We start from the raw sequence: 21,771 nt of genomic DNA, 5'->3' as shown, positions 1-21,771 counted from the left end.
AGTTTGTTTTCTGTCCCCACTTTTATTTTCTATTAATAGATTGCAAATTGGCCTCTTCTAGAAAGAAAAGGACAGTCGCTTTGAAGGTTTTAAACTAGACAAAACTTAAAAGTTAAACACAATTATCTTATCTTTAATCTACCTAGTTTGGATCAAGTTCCAATTGTACTAATAGTTTATGGTTTTAGAAATTGTAATTTTCTTCCATAACTTAAAACGAGTAATAGTCCTAAAATAAGTTTGCAAATCTCGTATACTTCATTTGAACAAAAAAATATAGAGTTTAAAGTTAAGAAATTGGTTTTTTATGTAGGTTTCAAATTTATCTATTTTTTTTTTAAAAAAAAGTATACAGAGCTTATACACTCTAAGACAGTGAAATTGTATCTGTTTTGAATTGGCGACTTTTAAGGTATTAGATTGTAATAAAACTTTTTGGGAAATAAAATGATATAAATTTTTATTGAAATGAAAAAAGAGAAGAAAAATGTTAGAAAGCATACTACTAGTTATTGTGAAAATGTTTAATAAGTTAGATTAATCTTTATTAAAAATTATATAAGTTCAAAGGTTACTAAAGAAATATCGTAGGGCCCAGCCCAGCACAGCCCCAGCCCAACGTTTAGTAGGGCTCCTTCCACAAAAGTTTAAATAGCACCGTCAAGGCGTCACTACATAGTTTCCCGCCCATTTGCAAAGAAAATTCGAAAATCACGATTTTCTTGTTCACTCTCTTCTCGATCTTCTGCGGCAACGCTTTCCAGAATATTGAGCCCAAGGCCAAATTCCACCCAAAATGAGCACTCCAATGGAGATAACCCTTCAAAACCCTCAAGAACCCAATATCTCAGGTCTAGAAAATGGCGACGCAGCCTCCGCTCCTCCTCCTCCTCCTATTCTCAACGAAGACAAAGTCCTCGTTTCGGGTACGTGCCGGTCTCATCTTCAATCCCCATTGTTTAATGTTCACTTTTTCCTCTGATTCCACTCTCCAAACTCGAGGTTTTGAAAACGGATTTTTTCCTTCTGTTTTTGGAATTCAGTTGAAGTGTGCTTAAAGCCCTCCAGTACAGCTCGGATCGACGATGTCCGTTCTTCAGTTGAGAGGTGCGCGATCAAACCATATATACACTCACACACACATGAATGAATAGGGAAATTTCAATAATTTTGTTGACTTAATTAATTGTCTTATTAATAACTAACGTGATTTTCCCTCTCTGGACTTATTTTTAAGGAAAATGTTAAATGTACTTGAACAAAAAGTAAAAAAAAAAACTTACTTCTCCGCATGTGATATGTTGAAAATCATGAAATTTGAAATTCAAAATTATGTTCAGAATGCTCGAAAATAGGAGTTTGAGCTATAATGACGGGCCAATTCCGGTGCCTGTTGATGATCCATTTCTCACAGAAAATGTGCAAAGAATCCGAATTTGTGATTCAGGTTTTTTCTCTCTCTATCTCTTCAATGGTTTTATTGGCGACCTAAATTCTGGAGTGCACACGTAAAAGCCAATGTCTTAGAAGCTCCACGGTTTTGTTTGCGGAAAGTGAAACAACCAGCCCGACTGAATACTGCATATTTTGTTGATTTTAGTATTTTATTCTAAGAAAATGAAAACATAAATGGAATTATACGGAAGGAAACCCATTTCTGTTTTTCACTTGTTCTGCTGCTTAAATAGTTCATCTTTTCAGATGAATGGGTGCAGAATCATGAAGTTCTTTTGTTCTGGCAAGTGAAGCCCGTTGTACATGTCTTTCAGGTGAATTGTACTTTTACTGGTATATATAGGCAGGACTTTTTCATTTTTATTTTTCAGAATTTGTTACTTGTTTATACATCCTTATTTGACAAAGTGTATGTGGTTTTATCTATTTTCTTTAGTCATCGTATGGTGGAGTGGTTGGAGTTATTTGAGTTGGAAAGCATAGAATGTTGGTATACTATTTGCTTTCGTAACCTCTGGTGTTGGAGCTCTGATTATTGTTTTAGCGGATCTTTTCCAGCTTAGTGAGGAAGGACCATGTGAGGACTTGAGCGAAGAAGGACAACTTTCTAGTTTCAATGAATGGATTCTTCCTGCAAAGGAATTTGATGGCATGTGGGAAAGGTTTGTTTGCAGGCTTTGATTTGTTGTGACATTTTACAACCGGTTGGCCTACATTCAGATAATTTGTATTGCAGCTTAATATATGAATCTGGCCTCAAGCAAAGGTTGTTGCGATATGCTGCAAGTGCGTTGCTCTTTACTGAAAAGGGTGTCGATCCTTTCCTTGTGTCCTGGAACCGGTAAGGCTGTGATTGATTCCTTATCAGCACTATGGATATGCTAAGCTTCAATTGTTTGTATTAAGTGGAAATGGTCTTCACCAACCTATCAATTTCTGCTGATATACGTGTTGGGCGCAATACTTATAGGTTGTCATAACTTTTAATTTCTTTGAGATTGACCTGTTTTATGTTTTGAACTGTTTGGGTATTGTCCTTTATATTTATGCGTGCCTTCCCTAGTTATAGCATTAATTTCATGATTTTTAAAGTTACCCAATCAATACATTACATACGTAATATTGGAGATTTCATTCAAAATTTTGAAGGAGATCTTGAAAAATAGAAACCGCCGCATACTGATGGTGTCTCTGTTCATTCATAGTCTCATATATTCTCTTCGGTTTAGTCTAGGAAACCTTTCAAGCGAGGAACATTTACTGTGATTAGAGGGAAAAGTAGAAAAATTCATGTTATATTTCTGGTTATGGTTTCATACTTCCCCACTTTGTTGGATGAGAGTCTCAGCATGTTTGGGCACCATTAGGGTCATGTAAAACCACTTGAGAGTAGGTTGGAGAGCTGCATAGATATGCCATGCATCAAAAAGTTATCCTTACCTGGTAGGAGGATAAAGTTGTAACATGGATTGTGCTATGTATATGAATATCAATGGTGTTGTGACTTCAATATTGCTCTCAAGTGATGGGTTTAGTAGAGTAATAACCAGGTGAGCCTGAGGTTCGTACACAAGGAAGAGTGTTGAATAGAAATCCAAAATACAAAATGAAATTAAATTAGTGACACTTTATTGAATAGAAATTGCAAGTGTTGATTGCTTGGTTGACTCAGAAATTAAATTAAAAGAACATAATATCTTAAAACACCAAGCTTTGAGATTCACACAACACCTTTAATGATAGTTCCAATAAACATCTTTTGAACTCCACTAGAATTCATACAAAGGATGGTCTTATAAAGATGATTTTGCAATAAAAACACCACGATTAACTTTTCAAATGTAGTTTATGAATTTAATGGATAATGAATTAATTTGCATGGATTCTAAGCTTCAATGTGCCCGAACTCTATGTAAATCAATTAATTATACCAAATATAAACATAAAGGATTGTTAATAACGTACCAATAGAAAGTTGGGGTTCACCCCTTCTATTAGGTGGTTACACCAAAGTTTGTTCAAAAACTTGAAGAAGAAAAAATCTCCTAGAATGCTCCAATCATGTTCATAAAGCTGATGGCCCCCAATTGGAGCAAATAAAGCCCTTAAATAAGCTTAGAAATCCCATTGCAATAAGCAATTTCAGATGAAAATTTGTTTAATTTTTGGGCTCTGATGTTCCTGTAGCCCTTTGAATCAGCTTTCCAATGCATTAAGAATTGCATCAATCCGACATCTGTGGAGACGTTCAATCTGTCTCTAAATAGAATTGATTCCAAACTCCTGCAAAATATATGTTCATGCATTAAAAATCATTTTAAGCATAATTACCTGCATGCAGTACAATAAACACTTTTGCCTAATGATTGTACATGCTTGCAGCATTATTCTATTGCATGGACCTCCAGGAACTGGGAAGACATCTTTATGTAAAGCATTAGCACAAAAGTTGTCCATACGATTTAGCTCCAGGTTTGCTGATGTAACTAACACCCATGAATATGTTTCATTGCATTGGATTAAATTAATAGCACCAGAGGTATCTATTCTGCACTCATCCTATTATCTAGTTTACTTTTTTTTTTTTTTTTTTTTGGTTGAATCAGATACCCACAGTCCCAATTGGTTGAAGTTAATGCACATTCGTTGTTTAGTAAATGGTTCTCCGAAAGCGGCAAGTTGGTATGTATTTACAGTGTAATTCCTGAATAGCACTCCTGGGTACTTGATGGCATGTTATTTCTCTTGTATTTACGTATCAAATAGTTTATGGAAAACTTTAATCTAAACTTGAGTCAACAGTTTGTCACGACATAGTTTAACGTAACTTTGAGTCGACTGGAGCTCAATTAATATACATCTTTTCCTGGATTGGATTTGGCTTCTAGATGATCAGCAAACATTGCTACTCGGGTTTCTTTTATTTTTAATATCTTAGGAAAAAATGTCCGTTGACTTGTTTCATTATTTATTTGGGAGAAGTTGTTCTTGATACTCTTTGTCCAACATGGTGATCAATAATTTCTGGAGTTGGTTCAATGTTGAAACTATGTTACTCCTATCGTTTTGCAAGACATACAAGAAAAAGATATGTTCCTCCTTTTTAAAACGGACCAAATATAGCCTGATGCATTTGGAGACCCCATAGGGAATTAGCACAGTTCCGGTCCCTTGTTGTTCCCTTTTACTATGTTATGTGAAGTTGCCAACTTGTATCTGCATATTTGTATCTATTGTATCTATCTTGCATGTAATTTGAACCGCCAATACGCATTCTCATTTTTAGGTTGCGAAGCTATTCCAAAAAATTCAAGAAATGGTGGAGGAAGAAAACAATCTGGTATTTGTTTTGATTGGTGAGATTTAGATTTATATTTCAGAGAATTCATGTATATTTTAAGCTTCCTCCTTATTCGTGTATAATCATTTACGTCTGGTGATGCTTCAGATGAAGTTGAAAGTCTTGCTGCCGCTAGAAAAGCAGCTTTATCTGGTTCCGAACCTTCGGATTCTATTAGGGTATTGCACTTTGCCCTTCCACCCTTTTCTTTTGCTGTACTGATTCATGAATTTTGTGGACTACATGTGCCTAAATAGGATATGGTTTTTGGAATGAATGCACAAGAGCTCATCTTTTAACTTTTTATTTCATCTTGGAATGAGGTGTCAGGTTGTGAATGCTCTACTAACTCAGATGGATAAATTGAAATCATCGCCCAACGTGATAATCCTGACTACCTCCAATATAACTGCTGCTATTGGTAAGTCAATTTTTGCTTTCGGTTTGGGTGTAAATTTCCAATTGTAAAGCCTTGCATGGTCACTAGAAGCTAGATATGCACCAAATTGGCAAATTGACTTGCATGGTATGAATATACTAGACTATTTCACAAGGCCAGCCCATGATGATGCCCCGATGCGATCTTATTTTTTGGGCTGCTAACATCTTAAAGGATCTCCAAACCAGTAAGATTTCCAATCTAGTAAAATCTTATGAAGCTTTAGCAACTAGATTTCTACAAATCTGATGAACAAATTGAGTTTAGAAATTCCAGGCCTCTCATCACAGACCTCCTTGAATCCCAGCAATCAGTTAGCTTATTCTCCAGACCCTTGTTTCTTTTCTTTATTTTCTTGTCCTTGTATTTTGTTTACCGTGGGGATTCCTCTATCCTCTTTCAGTTCTCTCTCTCTCATGAAAAATGTTATCTGACATTTTAAGCTGTAAAGATTAATCATCCCCCTTTTGTTCTCTTTTACATTCTGATCAATATCATTTGACTTGTAAGAGAGAGCACCAACTATTAAAATGCGTGTATTTACCCATTGTTGGATTTCAGATATCGCATTTGTTGATCGAGCTGATATCAAAGCATATGTTGGTCCTCCAACACTTCAAGCCCGTTACGAAATTTTAAGGTCCTGCTTGCTGGAACTTATGAGAAAGGCAATTTTGTCGAGTTTTCAGGTGCAGACACTCCCTCTCTCACCTTGTCCAAGTAACGATTTTTCAGTCACCCATCACGTCTTCCTTAACCAAGGGGCGGTGTGCATTTGTTGGAAATTAAGTATCATGACTAACAAACACTGAATTTTGTAGGAGTGTGACCAGCTTATTCTCCCAAATTACGCCACCATGAAAGAAAAGTTGAACATGCCTGAGACGCAGGAGGTTCAGTCCCATTCCGCCTATGTAAACAGTTGCTTGAAGCTGCAGGAGCTTGTGAGGTGAGAGAAAACATTTCTGAATGCCTACTGAGCTTGGAATCGTTCTTTAACTATCAAAGAAGCAGAATGATCCTCCCCCTGTTGTTTTCTTTATCAGGGTTTGAGCGGAAGATCTTTAAGAAAGCTTCCATTTTTGGCACATGCCGCGCTTTCCAATCCCTACCATTGTGACCCTGGCAAGTTCTTGTGTACAATGATAGATACAGCAAGAAGGGAACTTTCCGAGCTACATGAATGATTCAATGAAATTTAACTCCATGTAAAAGATGTATTTAATACTAAGTGAAAGTATAATTAAATCCACAACATCTAGTTTCTATTTTGGCCTCCATTTGTGGTGGTCATGATAAAAGTAACGGTAACTCAATATTGATGGAAGGTCTCAAATGCCAAATGTATATGTGAAGAGTTTGCATGTGTAATGGACTGAAGTACCTTGAACGATTGAGAGGCTTCCAATTATCCGAAGTGGGGGATTTTAGACTTATTGTGTCCCATTCATTTGGTACTGTGATTTGGATGGCCCGTCGCCAGGAAACAAAAGCCATTCTAAGGAATGCTGATTGCTGCGTCAAGATTTTTCTTCCACTTGCCTTGGAGGAGTGGAGTGGAGTGGTCTGTATAGATGCAGGACAAAAATAATTCTTGTGTAATTAGCTCCTTTAACTGATATTCCCCTCACCAAATCTGGGGAAACAAGTCTATCTCGGCACAAGAAATTGAATATCAACGAGGATTCTTGCATTTGTTTCAACTTCCTCCACGAAAAGGAATATGCAATAATGCAATGGATCCAACTTACTCTTATGCATCTGTGCCGAGATATTTGAACTAAAAATCTCAGATTTGATTATATGCAAATATTTGAACTAAAACATCTTGAGAACCTCAATTAAAACTAGTTTTCCTAATCTCAGATTTGATTATATGATAGCATCACGGCATGTTTGACAAATTAAATTCAATAGATATATGCCTCTCTCTAGCCTCAATAATGTACAGTAGATGAAGACATTGTGGACATCAATAAATGAAGCATTTAGACTAACCACTAGACACGCATCATGAACTAGTTAGTCCATTTGCAGAGCCACCATGCATAGCGAGCACAAGAATGGATGCACGATAACGAGCATCACAAGTATTTGGCGATGCACCGCACAAAATCTGAATGCTTAAGGATCAGATATTGGATAACCATGTACATATATCAGCATAACCAAAGAACATGCGCGCTAATGCTTATCATTATTTTAGGCAAACCCAGAGAAGAGTTCAAGCAGTACTCTTTTACTTCCCATTGTAACAGTTTGAACACCGACCAGAACCTTTTTTTTTTTTATATACGTAAGAAGTAAATTATATTGATATGAATGAAATAAGCATAGCTCATGTACACAAAAAGTATACAAAAGAACACCTAAATACATTCTAGATTGAAGACAAAAAATCATGAACATTGTTTCCATCAAATACAATGGCCGAAAACCAAAGCATTAGAGTGTGGATAAAAAAATTCTAAAGCTCCGCCATTGTGCACTCCCTATCTTCAAAGCATCACTCATTTCTTTCCGACCATTTACACCACATGATACACAATGTTGAACACCGACCAAAACCTCACAACTACAGAAGAGATTTCAGTAACAAAATTATTCCAGAAAACTTCCATTTAATTCTGAGGCAGTGGTTTTCTGCTGCGAGTACGAATAAGAAGATATAACATCATCCGATGTATTGAACAAATTTGATTATACATTGGTCATGAAGCAGCATTGTCATTCCCTGTTGAACCAAAAAGTTTGCCAATTTCACTATGCTTACGAATATGATGAGGGCACTTGAAAAGCAGATCTTTGGCCTCAGAATGCCTACCTTCTTTAAAGAACGATTTGAAAACATGAAGGTAAGCAGAAGAGGATGGATATTCTTTTACACTTAATGCCTTAAAAAAGTCTGCAGCATCCTCCACAGTCCCAAACTTCGCAATATATTGGACAAAGGGTTCTGGGAAAGGTGGGTGATTTTGCTTCTTCATTAAACGAAGCAAATTCAGTGCTTCTTCAAGTTTCCCTACGCCTAAAAGCTTTTCAATCATATTTTTATAGGTAGCTTGCCAAGGTCTTAAGCGATCCTTATTCACCATCTCCACAAGCAATTTGTATGCACCATCTACTCTCCTCTGACTAAGGAAACCATTAATTAAGACATCCAGCAGATCAGCATCAACATCACAGTTCTTCTCTATCATCTTTGCCAAACACATCAGTGCCTTTTCAAGTTCATTAGCTGCACAATGCCCTTGAATCAAAATAGTCCAAGTCTTAATATCGGGAAGGCATCCTTGTTCTTCCATCTCATCCAGCACCTTACAAGCCTCTTCAAGCCTCCTCATCTTACAAAGTCCAAAAACCACTTGGCTGTATGTGATATTATCAGGCTGATACCCTGCGTTTCTCATAACCTTCATGATATTCTCTGCCTCATCAAACCTCCCTGCACTTGTCAACGACCTATGAATCCCATCATAGACTGCCTTAGAGAGAGTATGACCCATTGACTCATATTTCTTTGCAACTCTAAACACCAAATCCAGATTCGGGTTATCACCGGCTGATATGGTCCTCAAAAGCATGCTACAGTCCTGAACTGATGGCTTAAATGGGCTATCCATCATAAATTCATAAAGCTTCACCGCGTCCTCCATCATCTTGTACTTCTGAAATTGCCTTGATATTTTTATATATGTGTCAATATCCATCTCATAACCCGCACTCTTAATCTCCTCAACAACGCTCCAAAACAGCTCAATTGAATCATCCCTACCAAGAACCCTAGCAATCGCATTATAAGTCACCGCATTGTGTCCATAACCACTACAACGGCCAACCCAATAAAAAAATTTCAAAGCCTTCGAGGGGTAATTTCGAAGTTCTTTCAATACCCGGATCACAAAATTATCCGATAACACGATTTTGAGCTCCTCTAATTCATGTTCAACCTCATCTGTCGACTCTGACTCCAAAACAATATCAACCACCTTCTTCACAACATTCTCCATCGCATTCTCTACAAGCATCCGACTGTAGAAGTGTTTCAACGCCGTGACATCGCTAGCCATCTTCCCCTTCTTAAACTGCCCCAAAAGTGTCAAATATGTTTCCTCATCAACATAAAACCCTTCCTCTTTCATTTTTCTCAGCGTGACCCAAAACTGCTTCATTGACTCTTTGTTAACCAAAATCCTAAGCATTAAGCTATACACCGAAGAACTGGGTCTAAAACCAGCTTTCTCACAGACCCAGTTGAAAAAATCGGAGGCCTTTTCTGGGTCTTTATCGAGTTTCTTCAAAATGTAAATAACTGTTTCGTGGGTCAGTGAAGGGTAGGATTTTTTTAAGTCAAGCTCTAACTCGTCGGACCAATCGTTGGACAGAAGGAGTTCCACCACCGAACTTGGTTTCGACGAGAAGAACAGCTTTTGATGGTTACTTAGGAAGTACGAAGTGTGAAAAGATCGATGTGAAAGAGAGGCATAAAACTGATTCACCTGGCTGGCGAGAAGTCGAGTTGCGGGACGCCGAGTGGAGAAGAACGAGTTGACGAGTCTGAGTGATGTAAGGGTTGCCTTTGCTCGGTTCATGGTGTAACAACCGCCGGCTAGTAAGGAGGAGGAGCAGGTGGAGACGGCGGCAGCAAGCAAGGTAAGGAGAAACCGAAGTACAAAGAAAGTGCAATGTAATGTTCGAGTGAAGTGAGGCAAGTCTGGAGGGTGCACGGCGTGGGTCATGGGCCCTGGGCCTTTTCCTTTTATGTTGGGTCTGGGTAGATTGGTGTATTAAAGGTCTGTTGTTTATTTAAGAGTTCATGGGTTGTTTAAGTGGGCCGTAAGCCAGAGTCGTTTGATATTATTAGTAGTTTGAATGTTGAGTCCGTATGTAATAGGGCCTTGCATGGCCCAACAGTAGGGTCCTTTTATGGAAATTCCTGGAACTTGTAGTGGCATCTGAAAGTTAATAAAAAAAATCCTATTTCTTTCTCTTCTGTCTTTCCCTCGAAGAAAGCTATCACCTTTCCATTTCTCTTGCTATTATTTCCTTATTTATCATCTGTGTTACACATGGCTACTCAGGGAGAGGCTCTCCGCCAGATGTTTCAGAGTTTTCAGAGAGAGAAGGCGTTGAACATTCGGTCCGGATCCGATTGATAAATCTGGGTCAAAAAGTACCCAACCCAGTTGGTTAACCAAGGCTAGAGCAAAGCCATGCTAAAATCATCCTCTATGGATTAGTTAAAGTTAAATGACACTTTTGATGAATATAAGATGAATTTAATTTTTAACTATTTCATTCACATAAATTTTCACATTAGAATAGTTATTTTTTCATTATATAATAATAAAATAATATAAGATAAATTTAGTTTTAACTATTCACATTAAATTTTTACATTGAATTATTTATTTATTTATTATATAGTAATGATTAATTAATAATTAAAAAAATTTTAAATATTATTTTATTTTATTTTATCATATTCTTAAAACCGTAATGTTGCAGCTCTATATTGGGGAAGAACTTTATGGCTTATTGAGAGAGAAGTGGTAGTTGTGACAAAGAAAGAAAGAGAAAAAATAAAAATAAAATATAAATTTGATGTATCTACAATCACCTTTAAGTTTGGAAATAATTCACCTTTAAGTTTGGAAATAATTTTGGAAGTCACTGTAATTAAATTTTAATTATTTAAAATTTAGTTAATTCAATGTGGGCTGAATTTTATCCTAATAGCTCTCAACATCTATTTTTTAGCATTCGGCTAATCCATTAAGGTCTTGTTTGTCTTCAGAAAATATCTTATCTTATATCATCTCATCTCACCTCATCATTATAACTTTCTGAAATTTCTATACAAAATAAAATAAAAAATTTAACTTTTTTAAATTTTAAAATAAAAATAATATTAAAAAATATATTATAACAATATTTTATTAAACTTTTTAACTTTAATCTCATCTCATTTCTAAAAACAAACCAGCCCTAAGTTGCTCTAGTAGTGACAGTTTGGGCCATATTCTGGCCCGAGATGGTTTATGCAGTTAGGCTCCATCTGTATTATTCCCTCCTCCCCTCGAGGCGTGACCACCTAAATTCTGTTAAGTATTGAGCCTAATCCGTTAAATCTGATAGAGAAATGATTAACGTGTAAATTGTACGTTCTTTTTTAAAAAAAATTGAGTAAATATAAAATTTATATAAAATTAATTAATTTTTTATTAAGAAATCACACTATTTTTTAAAAAAAAAAATTCTACTCATCATTTTCATATCACACATCACATATAATCTTTTATTTTTTTATTTTTTTTCTTACTAAATAGTATATGGATGATAGTAAAGTTCAAAAATACTTCAAATATTTTCATTACTATTCTTTACTTTATTATATATATAAAACATGTTTGTTCCCAAGGAGTAGTTATGTTGTATTGTTGGCCTCTTTATCTCTCTCTAAGGACTAACTAGGGCTAGGAATATAATTCTTAAGAGTAGTGATAACTACATAATATTTTTTATAATATTTTTTATAATATTTTATAAAATAAGAATATTTTTATAAAATAATATTAATTTTATAAGGTATTTAAAAATACTTCTCTTTTTAAAATATTATTATATAAAATATTATAAAATATGTGGTATGTTTATCATTTTTCAATTCCTAAACCCCAACCCACCTGATTTGTACGTTTGTGATCTGAAACAGCTAGTACCACTTTGAGCCTACAAGAAGTACAAGAATGCCAACTTGCGTTGGGGCTAGCTAGCTAAGGATTTGAACAATCTCGTTTTTTGTTTTTAATTAGAGAGGATGGACAGCTTGTTGACTTGGGTGCATGTCTTGTCTACGGCTCCTAGCTCAGACTTCAGTCACCACGAAATTAATATAATGCAAAGCAAAGGGCATCTCGACCATCTTTTTCCAGTATTCTTTGGATGCTGAGTCAGCTCTGCCCCTACCTCTCTGTACAAAATCAAACGGCAGATAGAGAGAGTGAGAGGACATGATCATCTGGGTCCCATGTTGGTTGTCTTCCAAGCCAAATTTCGTCCCTTGAATAAAGGAAAGGGTTTATTCCCGGTCCCACCGTTACCCTCTTTATCAACGGGCGTGGGAGGAAAACTCTCTCTCTCTCTCTCTCAGAGCACACGTGTCCACTATCCTTTTGTGAGAGAAATGCAGGGTGGTCCAATTGGGACCGGGGGAGACTTGAGTCTTGACACTCGTGATAATGAGAATGCCTATATATATAATATGCCCTTTGATTGCAGAAAAGACGCAGATTATTCAAGTAATTGAGAAATGGTTGCCCCAAAGGGAATAGATTTGCTGTGAATTTAAAGAAACTTTTATTTGGAGGCAGAGGAAGCGACCTATAAAGAAAAAAGAAAAATAAAAGGGAACCAAAAAGATTCAAACATCGGACTTATATATATATATATATATATATGCTCAATAGCATACACACATATATATATAGCTGATCTTTATGTGTGTGTATGTATATGTATGCATGTGTGTATATATAGATACACATACACATGCACATGCACGTAAAAGAGCCTTTTGAAGGCCGGGTGGGTGGCGCTTTTTAAAAAAAGCCCCATCTTTAGGATACAAGCTCATGGATGCATGCATGCTAATTTGCCTTCAAAACATGATTTTAAGCCATGCATCCATTCACTGTCCCTTTCCTTTTCCTGTGGAAATCATATGCTTGCCGCCCTGTGTACCGCTAAAGATCAGAAACGTATGCATGCGGGAATATATAAAGATACAAGATTAGGGTCTCTATCTATATATAAAGTAAGCGTGGAACGGAATATATATATATATATATATATATATATATATATATATCAGCTACTTGCATTGCAGCTTAATTCCCTATCATGTTTCTACACATTTTTTCATATTGCATATCGTTGTGAATACCATATATCTATGCATATATGCAAGTCCATGAGTCTGAAGCAGCCCTTTCCTTTCCCTTCCAACCTGATGATCACAACCAAATTAACTTACTGCAGAGGCATTTTTCCCCTTCTCAATAGTCCAGCATGCGCAAGCAGTTTAGGCTGCTCTTCCATTTCATATGAGATGGATAGTTTTTTGGAGGAGCCCACGTACTGTTTTCATGAGATTACGTACAGATCAATATGCATCTAAGCCAAAAAGCATGAATTAATGATCGAGGTCATCCATGCGCGCGAGGGAATCAAGCAGTACTTCCGGTCCGAAATCATCAAATTAACTTCTATTTTTCTTTATTTTCGAGTGATCTAGCTAGTACTAAAGATAGCATGCATGTTGCTGTCCGTAATTAACAGAAGTATCATGCATCTTGTTTTAATTAGTGCAGTACCTGACTCAATAATTAATAGCTATCGCCAGTGTTCTTGTGATATGTTGTCAATTCAGGCGATCGATCCTAATATAAGATTAAGTACGGTAGTGCATGCTGATCATTTATATACTGTAGTACAGCTAGATGTAATCAATTACTTTTCATGTGCAAGTGATTGATATGTAATAGTAGTTTCATGTTGCGCAAATCATGTATTTTCCATATATATCTATTGACTTCATCATCAGCATGAACTCCAATATTCCGCTGCATCTGTCACGTACCTATCTGATCTACTGTTGAATCATGATCAGTTGGAAATCCAATTCAAGGAATTGATCAGGAGAGATTCCCTGGCATTTAAAATTGATGATCACATTCATGGTTAATTACATTAATAGTCACGAAATTAAGATCAGGAGATCATAGATATATTGACCATATATATGCAGGGTATTACCTACATATGTGACGTGCCTGCGAAGTACTGATCCTTGGGCAGATTCCAGCTATGAGATCGTGTATATATATATATATATATATATATATATATATAGCGCGCGCGCGCGCTCAAATCATCTCAATTCCTTTTTCCACTAACGTATTAAAAACGTCTAATGATTGAATTAGTGGTCATTAATTTACGGTCATTTGGTGCACAAGAAATAGAGCCTGCGGTGATCTGTTTTGGGTGTATGTCTTCAATAAAATTTATGCATGATTCAATGTGGCAGAAGGTTAATGATCACCGATATTCTGGTTTTTACCTCATTAATTGCTAGCTGTTTGTTAAATGATTTAAACACTTTTCTTACCTTTCAGTGATCATGTGTATCACATTTAGAGATTAACGAGTGTAGGTAGTGAATGATCAATCATATTCAATATTATAATTTAGGATAGCTCTTAATAATTATTATCAAATATAACATTGATGAATCTTTTTAGAGTATGACTTAGATGTGATTTGTATCTTCATTGGAGCGCTACAATGAAATTAAGAACTGCAATCGTCATCGTCAGATAGACAATAAAATTTTACAAAATCATTTTCTTTTACTATAAAAAAATTGTTTTTTTGTGACCAATTATTTCGAACAAAATTGATTATTTCTTGCTAAAATGAGTATATTTTTATCGCAAATAATCGTTATTGTCACGAATAATCCATCGCAAATACTTTTTTTCTTGAAGTGCTTTCAATCTATATTAACACTAGCTAGTAGCATCAGGCTCTCCATTAATGATTTGATACCGGATTCAAACAACTGCGTACGTACATCATTAGTGGGAGATCATTTGAAAACCACTTAATTTGATGGTTAAAAATGATCTAGTGTGTCTCCTTGATGCTGAGAATCAGGTTCACGTACGATTAAAGTGTGTGTATGTATAACAACAAAGCTGGGAATTGGAGCTCATTACTTTCTCTAGAGAAACATTACCACCAAGCTAAACATTTTTTTCCCCATTTGTTAAGAGAAGGGTACTTATAAGAGAGATGGTTCCCAGGATATATAGTAATCCGAACTAATTAATTAGGTCTGCAAGCTAGCTAGGTTCTTGGAGAACCTGCATTCGAAGAGTACTGTCTAAGCTGTGCAATGTGTGCTGCATGCATGGCTATTTAAACCTGGGAGACAGGCAAGTGGTGGAGACCCACAGGGCCAACCTCATGAACTTAGCTGAAAATTAGCATCCATGCTAGGAGTACATGCAGAAGAAGCAAACTATTCCCAATCCAAGAAATCTCATGACATCTTTTCATTGCTAGCAGCAAGTGTATTACACTACGTTGAATTCTTACACAACCCAATTAAACATGTACCATGTACACGAAATTGGACCCACAATTACTTTTGTAATCATGCTAGCTAGCTTCAGCTAGGCCTCCAGTTTTCTGTTTGGTAGCAGCCGTTTGGATGAGAGGTAAATCTTAAAAATGATAAGCCCCTATCTGGTCTACAAACAGTTAAAAATATAATATAAATAATTAAATTTACATCCTCTTTTGATCATCATATTAATTTTTACAGATAAATAATGATTATACATGATATCAGATTATAGATTATGAATTTAAAATCTAATGTTACACTCTATCTAATTAATTAAATATTTTACGTGTTGAATCTATTAATTGAGAGAATTTGATCTACACAAAAAAATATTAAAAATAAAATATAAATAATAAAATCTATCTCTCAATTTAAGCAATTGAAAGTGATTCAAGAAAACCCACCATATAATTGATTGCCCCGCGTTACTTTTTTCATGCTTCTTTAGAGAATTCTGTACTTCTTATAAAGTTCCCAACCCCAAAATAAGGGTCATTTTCTTGTCATAAAACATTGCTACACCCTTTAATAATGATGTTTTTTAAGGGGAATAGTGTCCCACCACCACAAAACTGCAATCTTTTGGTCTCTGGCCGCCCTTCATCATGTCTAGGTGTAATGCACCGCCCATGGTTTGCATTCCATGGACATGTCACTTTGTCTGCACCATCATTTGATGTAATCTAATCCTCATGACTGGTTTGTTTTTGTCTTTATATGATCAGGCTTTAATTTATTACTTCAATTCCCTCCTTTTGCTTTCTCACTCGTTTACCTATCAATGACTCGTTAGATCACCACTCAGAAATCTTAAAACACCTCAAAATATGGGAGTAGTTTATATGGTGATCATGATGGTAGTAGTACTGTTTATCCGGATCGAGTTTTTTTGACTAGTCCGGAATCTATAAAACCAATTTTCGATTTTGGAAGTTGGAATTAGGGTTGCAAAACTCGGTTACACTCAATCCGGATACGGGGTTGCATTTTTTTTTTTTTTTTTTAATTTCCTTCAATTTGAATGTTTTGATTTTTTTTTTTTTTCCCTTTCAATTCATATTCTGATTTGTAATGCAATGCTTGCTTGTGTCAAGGCTTAGCATTTGGAAGTGATCAGAGAAACAGCCAGCGGCTCTCTACTTCTGTTTTCATGGTAGATACTAGCTAGATAGGAGAATTTAAGATTGATAGCAGAAAGAAAGCACGTAGAAAGGAGAGTTGCTTTTGCTTTACTTTGGATAAAACATTTAAATTGAGGAAAAAAAAAAAAAAAGAAATATCCAGCCCTGTCCGGATTTAAAATTTTATTTTTTTACAATTTTTTAAAATGAGATTTATTTTTTTTACAAAAACTTGTACAAGACTTATTTATTTGAGATATGTATAAATCATTTTTCAAATATATATGAATACCTGATCTCATCATGCTACAGTATTAGCCAAATAATCAACTGATCTCCTGTTAACATTTGAAATCCACAATTAAAATTGACATATTGCATACTTATTCAAGATGAATAAGAAAAGGGTGACGTAGTACAATCTTAATGCTTAGATCTTAACGTGGATTCAAAAGTGTCAATTTACGATAATGTAGTGATATAACATGTCGGTATTGATAATTTAAATTACAAAGTAGTCCAAAATCTTAATTATAGGTGTCATCTTTTATTCTTTTTTAGGACGATGCATATATAGTAGTAGGTCATTATTACAATAACAATGTTGGTCAGCATTATAAATTATCTCAATTATAGATCACATCCGTCAAATCTTATTTTCTTATAGTGATTAGCGTGTTCGAAAAATTCATCGATTTCAAGAATGAAATGGGTACTCAGTGACACTATGGACAAGATTAATCTCTCTTCTAATTGCCTGCCTTTAAATATTCTACTTTAATGTATTTTATATATTAACAATGAAAATGTTGTTTTTTTTTTCAAATATTTTTTTCAATATGTTTAAAAATTTTTAAAAATAAAAAAAAAATTATTAAAATATTAATAGTCACTTACTTAACTATTAAATAAAAATAATTAAAAAAAATTAAATATATAAATAATTAAAATGAGAAGATAAAATGAGAGAGGATGGTAACTTTATTCTTATTTTAATACCATATTCGGTTGATTAGGGAAAAAAATAAAATAGCTATAATGTTAATATTTTTTGTGAAAATGACTTGGCCTTAATTTAGAAGGGTGGAGAATCAAATATAATTCTCACACGTGTCAACCAATCAGCAACTGACAGAAAAAGCTTTTCACAATGAGAGAGAGAGAGAGAGAGAGAGAGAGAGAGAGTGGCAGGATATGCAGTAAGCAAACAGCACCAGGGGTCCACAGCCATCAGACTGAACAAAGACTGAAATAAGCAAGGAAAGTTCCCTCTTCTTTTTAGGAGGGCCACAACCTCACCCGTCGCCATTTCTCTCTGCCACCACCGGGGTCTAACTGACTCCTCTCCTGTAAACACTGACCGCCATGGATGTTGACTTCAGGGCTTCTTGGGTCCACCCTTTCAAGCACTTCTCTACCTTCCAAGCTGCGCGCATTCCCACTGGTTCATTTCTTCTTTTATCGCTTTTGATGTTTCTGGGTCTGATATAGTTATTTTGTGTTTGCAAAGGTTTCAACCTTTGTTCTGTTTCATTGTTTTCTTTGAATAATTAAATGTTCGTCCAAAGTTTTTGGGGGTGGGTTGGAGGATCTCGTGGATGTTAAACTTAAGTTGTAATTTTTAACAAAGCAGTAGCCTAACGTGAGAATTTTCAGGGAATGCGCTTTGAAGATTTTAAACAATTTTTATGAACATGACATTTTTTTTATAGGTCATGTAGTTAACGGACAACATAAGAAGAAAGTTTTTATACATAGGCCGATGTTTTCAGGAAAAGTTCCAGATAAGATTCTAATTGTTTGTTTAATTATAACTCTAATGGTTAAATTTCTTGATGATGCTGAATTTCTAATGATATTTATTTGTTTTTCACTTTTGAGACAATAAGCTGAAATACACGATTTTTTATTCTCAGCTATTAATACTAGAATAATCTCAATACTCTGCTTATATGTTTTTACCTTCTACGTCGGTGTTGTTACCGAGTTATAAGACCTTGAATCAGAGGCTTTAATTAATTACGGTGTAAGAAAGATTATTTAGGTTGGAGGCTAGTCATTCACTTGAAGTGATTTACTTTTCCAAATTTCCCCAAGAATGACCGCGGTGAGATGAATCAAAATCGCAAAACGCAGTTAGAGGAGATGGAAATGATTTGTTAACACTTGAGAGGTCTATGAGCCATCTAAGAACACATTGGTGATGTTGAAGAACAAAGCAACTACTACATCCAAGTGTTCTGGTTCTGACATACTTGAAATCAGCAGGAAGATGAGAATGATGAATATATTGACGAAATATATGAAGCTGTGAGAGCAAATCGCTTTATGATTTGGAAACACAAACTGATTTTATATGCATGTGTGATGAGTTCTTGAAGGAAAGATGATTGCTTCTTCCATAAATACTGTTTAGAGATCAACTAAGCTTGCATGTTTTCTTGATATTATTATTGGAAAGAGATGATAGTGATTGAGATGAGTCGTGCCTGTCCCAAGCAATAGTTTCCAGTTTGAATGATGAAGAATAAGCCAACAAAGTCCACTCCCTCTCTCTCTCTCTCTCTCTCTTTTTTTTTTTTTTTTTTTTTTTATCATTTTCTTTGTCCGTATATACTTTCTGTTTCTCTCATGCATCCATTGTTTCTATTTGTGGAATTATGGGTTTTGTTGTCCTTTAAACATATCTCTTTAGTGGTCATTCATTGGTGCTAGATTGCTTTATGTTATGTCTGACAGTTCCTCTCCTCATTCCCATTCCCAAACAGATAGCCAGTTAATTCTGGATGATTCAGATGGGGAGGATGATGCAAGAGCTTGTATTCCATGCCCCTTCTGTTACGTGGACATTGGCTTGTCTATGCTCTGTAGCCACTTGCAAGAAGATCACTGCTTTGACTTAAAATGCGCAGTATGTGATTCTTTATCTGATTTTTATTTTTATTTTTTATTTTTATTGTGTATGCTCTCAGTCTCCATGCTTGGATGCTGCTTCCAACTTATCTGAAGTTAAAACTTGATATATTTACTTGATACAATGCACTTATCCTTCATCCTGATTATCATACAAAATTAAAGCCATTCAGCATTAATAGCATTGGAAAAACAGAAATAAAAGTCTGTGGAGATTATGAAATTGCTTGTGTTTCTTTTGATTTTGTTTTAAAATGATTCCACCTTGCTATTGCAGGTTTGTCCTTTGTGTGCTGCAAATCTTGGGAAAGATGTGATTGGGCATTTTATAGTGCAGCATGCAAGCTCCCTAAAGGTACTGTTAACTAATTATGTAAAATATCATTTTACAGAGATAGTATTCTTTAAAGCATATAATGTGTGTTGTAACCAGAAAATTATATTTTCTCTTCTTTGCAGCGGAGGCAGAAATCTGAGAAATCCGGCTTCTTGAATGGCAATTCTGCAATGCTTGGCAAAAAGCTTCGAACAAATGTTGTGGTAAACAAACAAGAATTTGCACCTGATCCACTTCTCTCACAGTTTATCAACGGTATAAATGTTTTGGACCCTAAAGGTATCCAGCAAGATGAATGCTTTGGAGATGATGCTTCTGATGTGAAAAGGTATACTCCTTTCTGGTCAGAGTTTAGTATGCAGGGGTTGTCAGTTCTTTTAGGAATTGCATTGTAAATACTATTTAAAGTCTAAGACATAACAATGAACGAGGCTGATTAAGCACATCAGTGGTACAAGTTATTGAAGTTCCTCCGTCTTGGGAATTGGGTTAGTCAGTAACTTAGTTGATTACAGTATACTTCTTAACATATACACGGTGGATTTTTTTCAGCTGTTATGACTGTCTTTTAATACAAACATAGTTAAAACTATTATGATATGAGGTTCTAAGCCGTCTGTTGAACAGAGAAGAAAAATTCCTTATCAGGTGCTGTTTGTGACTGAAATCCCCCATATATATCTGTCTATGTATATATATAAGGTGGGGTGCGCCGGGTCTATGCAATAGTGCAATGCATGGGCGACTCTCAAGAACCCTGGTAGCAAGCTACTGTGATGGGCTTTCCCCCTCAAAAAATTAATTTAATATCATGTGATCCGATGGGCCACATATATGTATATGTATGTCTATATATGTGTTTGTGCGCATGCACGCGCTTGTGTGTGATTTAGTGCAGCTCTATAATGCATTATTGAGAACTTTTTGTCTATTTCTTTTTCTCCGGTTGTAAACCTTGCTTTATTAGCTCAAAATGATATATAATTTACAAGTTACCCTTGCTTCATCTTGACTTAATCATTTTTTTCATCCGGGAACTATTGAGCTCTTTGTGTTTAGGAAATGGCTCTTAAATTTTTGTGTCTGTCACTGATAGGGCTTGAATAAACACAGTTCAATGCCTTTCACTTGATTGAAGAGTCCAATCGTTTACTTGTTAAGATTATGTTCCTTTTGTTATGGTCAAACTCCTTTTTTCAAATTGGAGAAATAGGGAGCCATTTTGAAGCCTAGTTTTGTCCTTTTCTGTTCTTTCTTGATCTTGTGCATACATGTGAATGAAAATGCATATTTTGTACATCATTATGTTTTTATTGAAGTCTCATCTGCAGTTTCATTCAAATGCTTTTAGGATTGACTTCTAACCTAGGTTAGAACTACTCTCCCAGTTCCCGTTGATTCAGGAATTACTGTCTAGAGATGTGATGACTAGGAAATAAATTGTGATTGGTAAATAATCATATACGATTGTTCAGGAGATTAAAAAGGTACATACTTGCATGTATGAGAATACAATCCAACGTAGGATATTGCTGATGCTTCATGCTTGTGCAGCATTGAGCCATCTTCAATGGATGAAGGTCACGAACAAGATATCGAAGAGCGAAGGCAGAAAGCAGCTTTTGTCCAACAGCTGATCCTGTCAACCATTTTCTGAGACCTATCCCCAAGTTCCTTGAAGCTCAGCAATTTCCAGAAGATGCAAACAAATTGCTTCACTCGACGATTGTGAACGACATGTTTTCAACTGGTGCTGGGTTTCCATGTGGTGCATGGTTTTAAGTTGCTAGAATAGTTTGTAATTTGTGCAGTCTAAATATTTGGTCTGGAAATGGCAAACTAATTGAAGGCAGTATGATAGTAAACATTGGTCTGGAGAATCAGCCTGTCCATGTATTAATGGGCAGGAGCAAACGTTCTGGTTATGGAGCTTATTAAATCTAAATTCCAGGCACAAATTTCATGCAAAAA

General features: G+C 35.5%; 3 protein-coding genes and 1 pseudogene across 3 annotated transcripts; 2 read left to right on the top strand and 2 right to left on the bottom strand.

Annotated features, from left to right (window-relative positions):
* Positions 1–674: 674 nt before the first annotated feature.
* On the top strand, positions 675–6,486 carry LOC121268836 (pachytene checkpoint protein 2 homolog). The gene is given in 15 exon segments (XM_041173102.1): positions 675–926; positions 1,044–1,107; positions 1,341–1,447; positions 1,702–1,769; positions 2,014–2,117; positions 2,192–2,296; positions 3,838–3,927; positions 4,062–4,137; positions 4,742–4,811; positions 4,904–4,974; positions 5,126–5,216; positions 5,796–5,923; positions 6,056–6,136; positions 6,139–6,183; positions 6,281–6,486. Coding segments are annotated over 15 exon segments (1,371 nt in total). The 5' UTR covers positions 675–796; the 3' UTR covers positions 6,422–6,486.
* A 1,104-nt stretch (positions 6,487–7,590) lies between these two features.
* On the bottom strand, positions 7,591–9,988 carry LOC121235637 (pentatricopeptide repeat-containing protein At3g48250, chloroplastic-like). Its single transcript, XM_041131977.1, has one exon. The coding sequence runs from the start codon at positions 9,971–9,973 to the stop codon at positions 7,946–7,948; it is 2,028 nt and encodes a 675-aa protein (XP_040987911.1). The 5' UTR covers positions 9,974–9,988; the 3' UTR covers positions 7,591–7,945.
* Positions 9,989–17,517: 7,529 nt separating this feature from the next.
* On the top strand, positions 17,518–21,771 carry LOC121235721 (protein DEHYDRATION-INDUCED 19 homolog 6-like). The gene is made up of 5 exons (XM_041132093.1): positions 17,518–17,994; positions 19,319–19,461; positions 19,741–19,818; positions 19,923–20,128; positions 21,355–21,771. Exons 1-5 carry the CDS (start codon positions 17,916–17,918, stop codon positions 21,455–21,457), a joined length of 609 nt encoding a protein of 202 aa, XP_040988027.1. The 5' UTR covers positions 17,518–17,915; the 3' UTR covers positions 21,458–21,771.
* Positions 20,503–20,636, bottom strand: LOC121236317 (annotated as a pseudogene).

This window comes from Juglans microcarpa x Juglans regia, chromosome 6D, assembly GCF_004785595.1.
Source record: "Juglans microcarpa x Juglans regia isolate MS1-56 chromosome 6D, Jm3101_v1.0, whole genome shotgun sequence".
NCBI classification, from domain to species: domain Eukaryota; kingdom Viridiplantae; phylum Streptophyta; class Magnoliopsida; order Fagales; family Juglandaceae; genus Juglans; species Juglans microcarpa x Juglans regia.
Note: the sequence above shows the minus strand (reverse complement) of the source record. Positions and strands in the feature narration are given on the sequence as shown.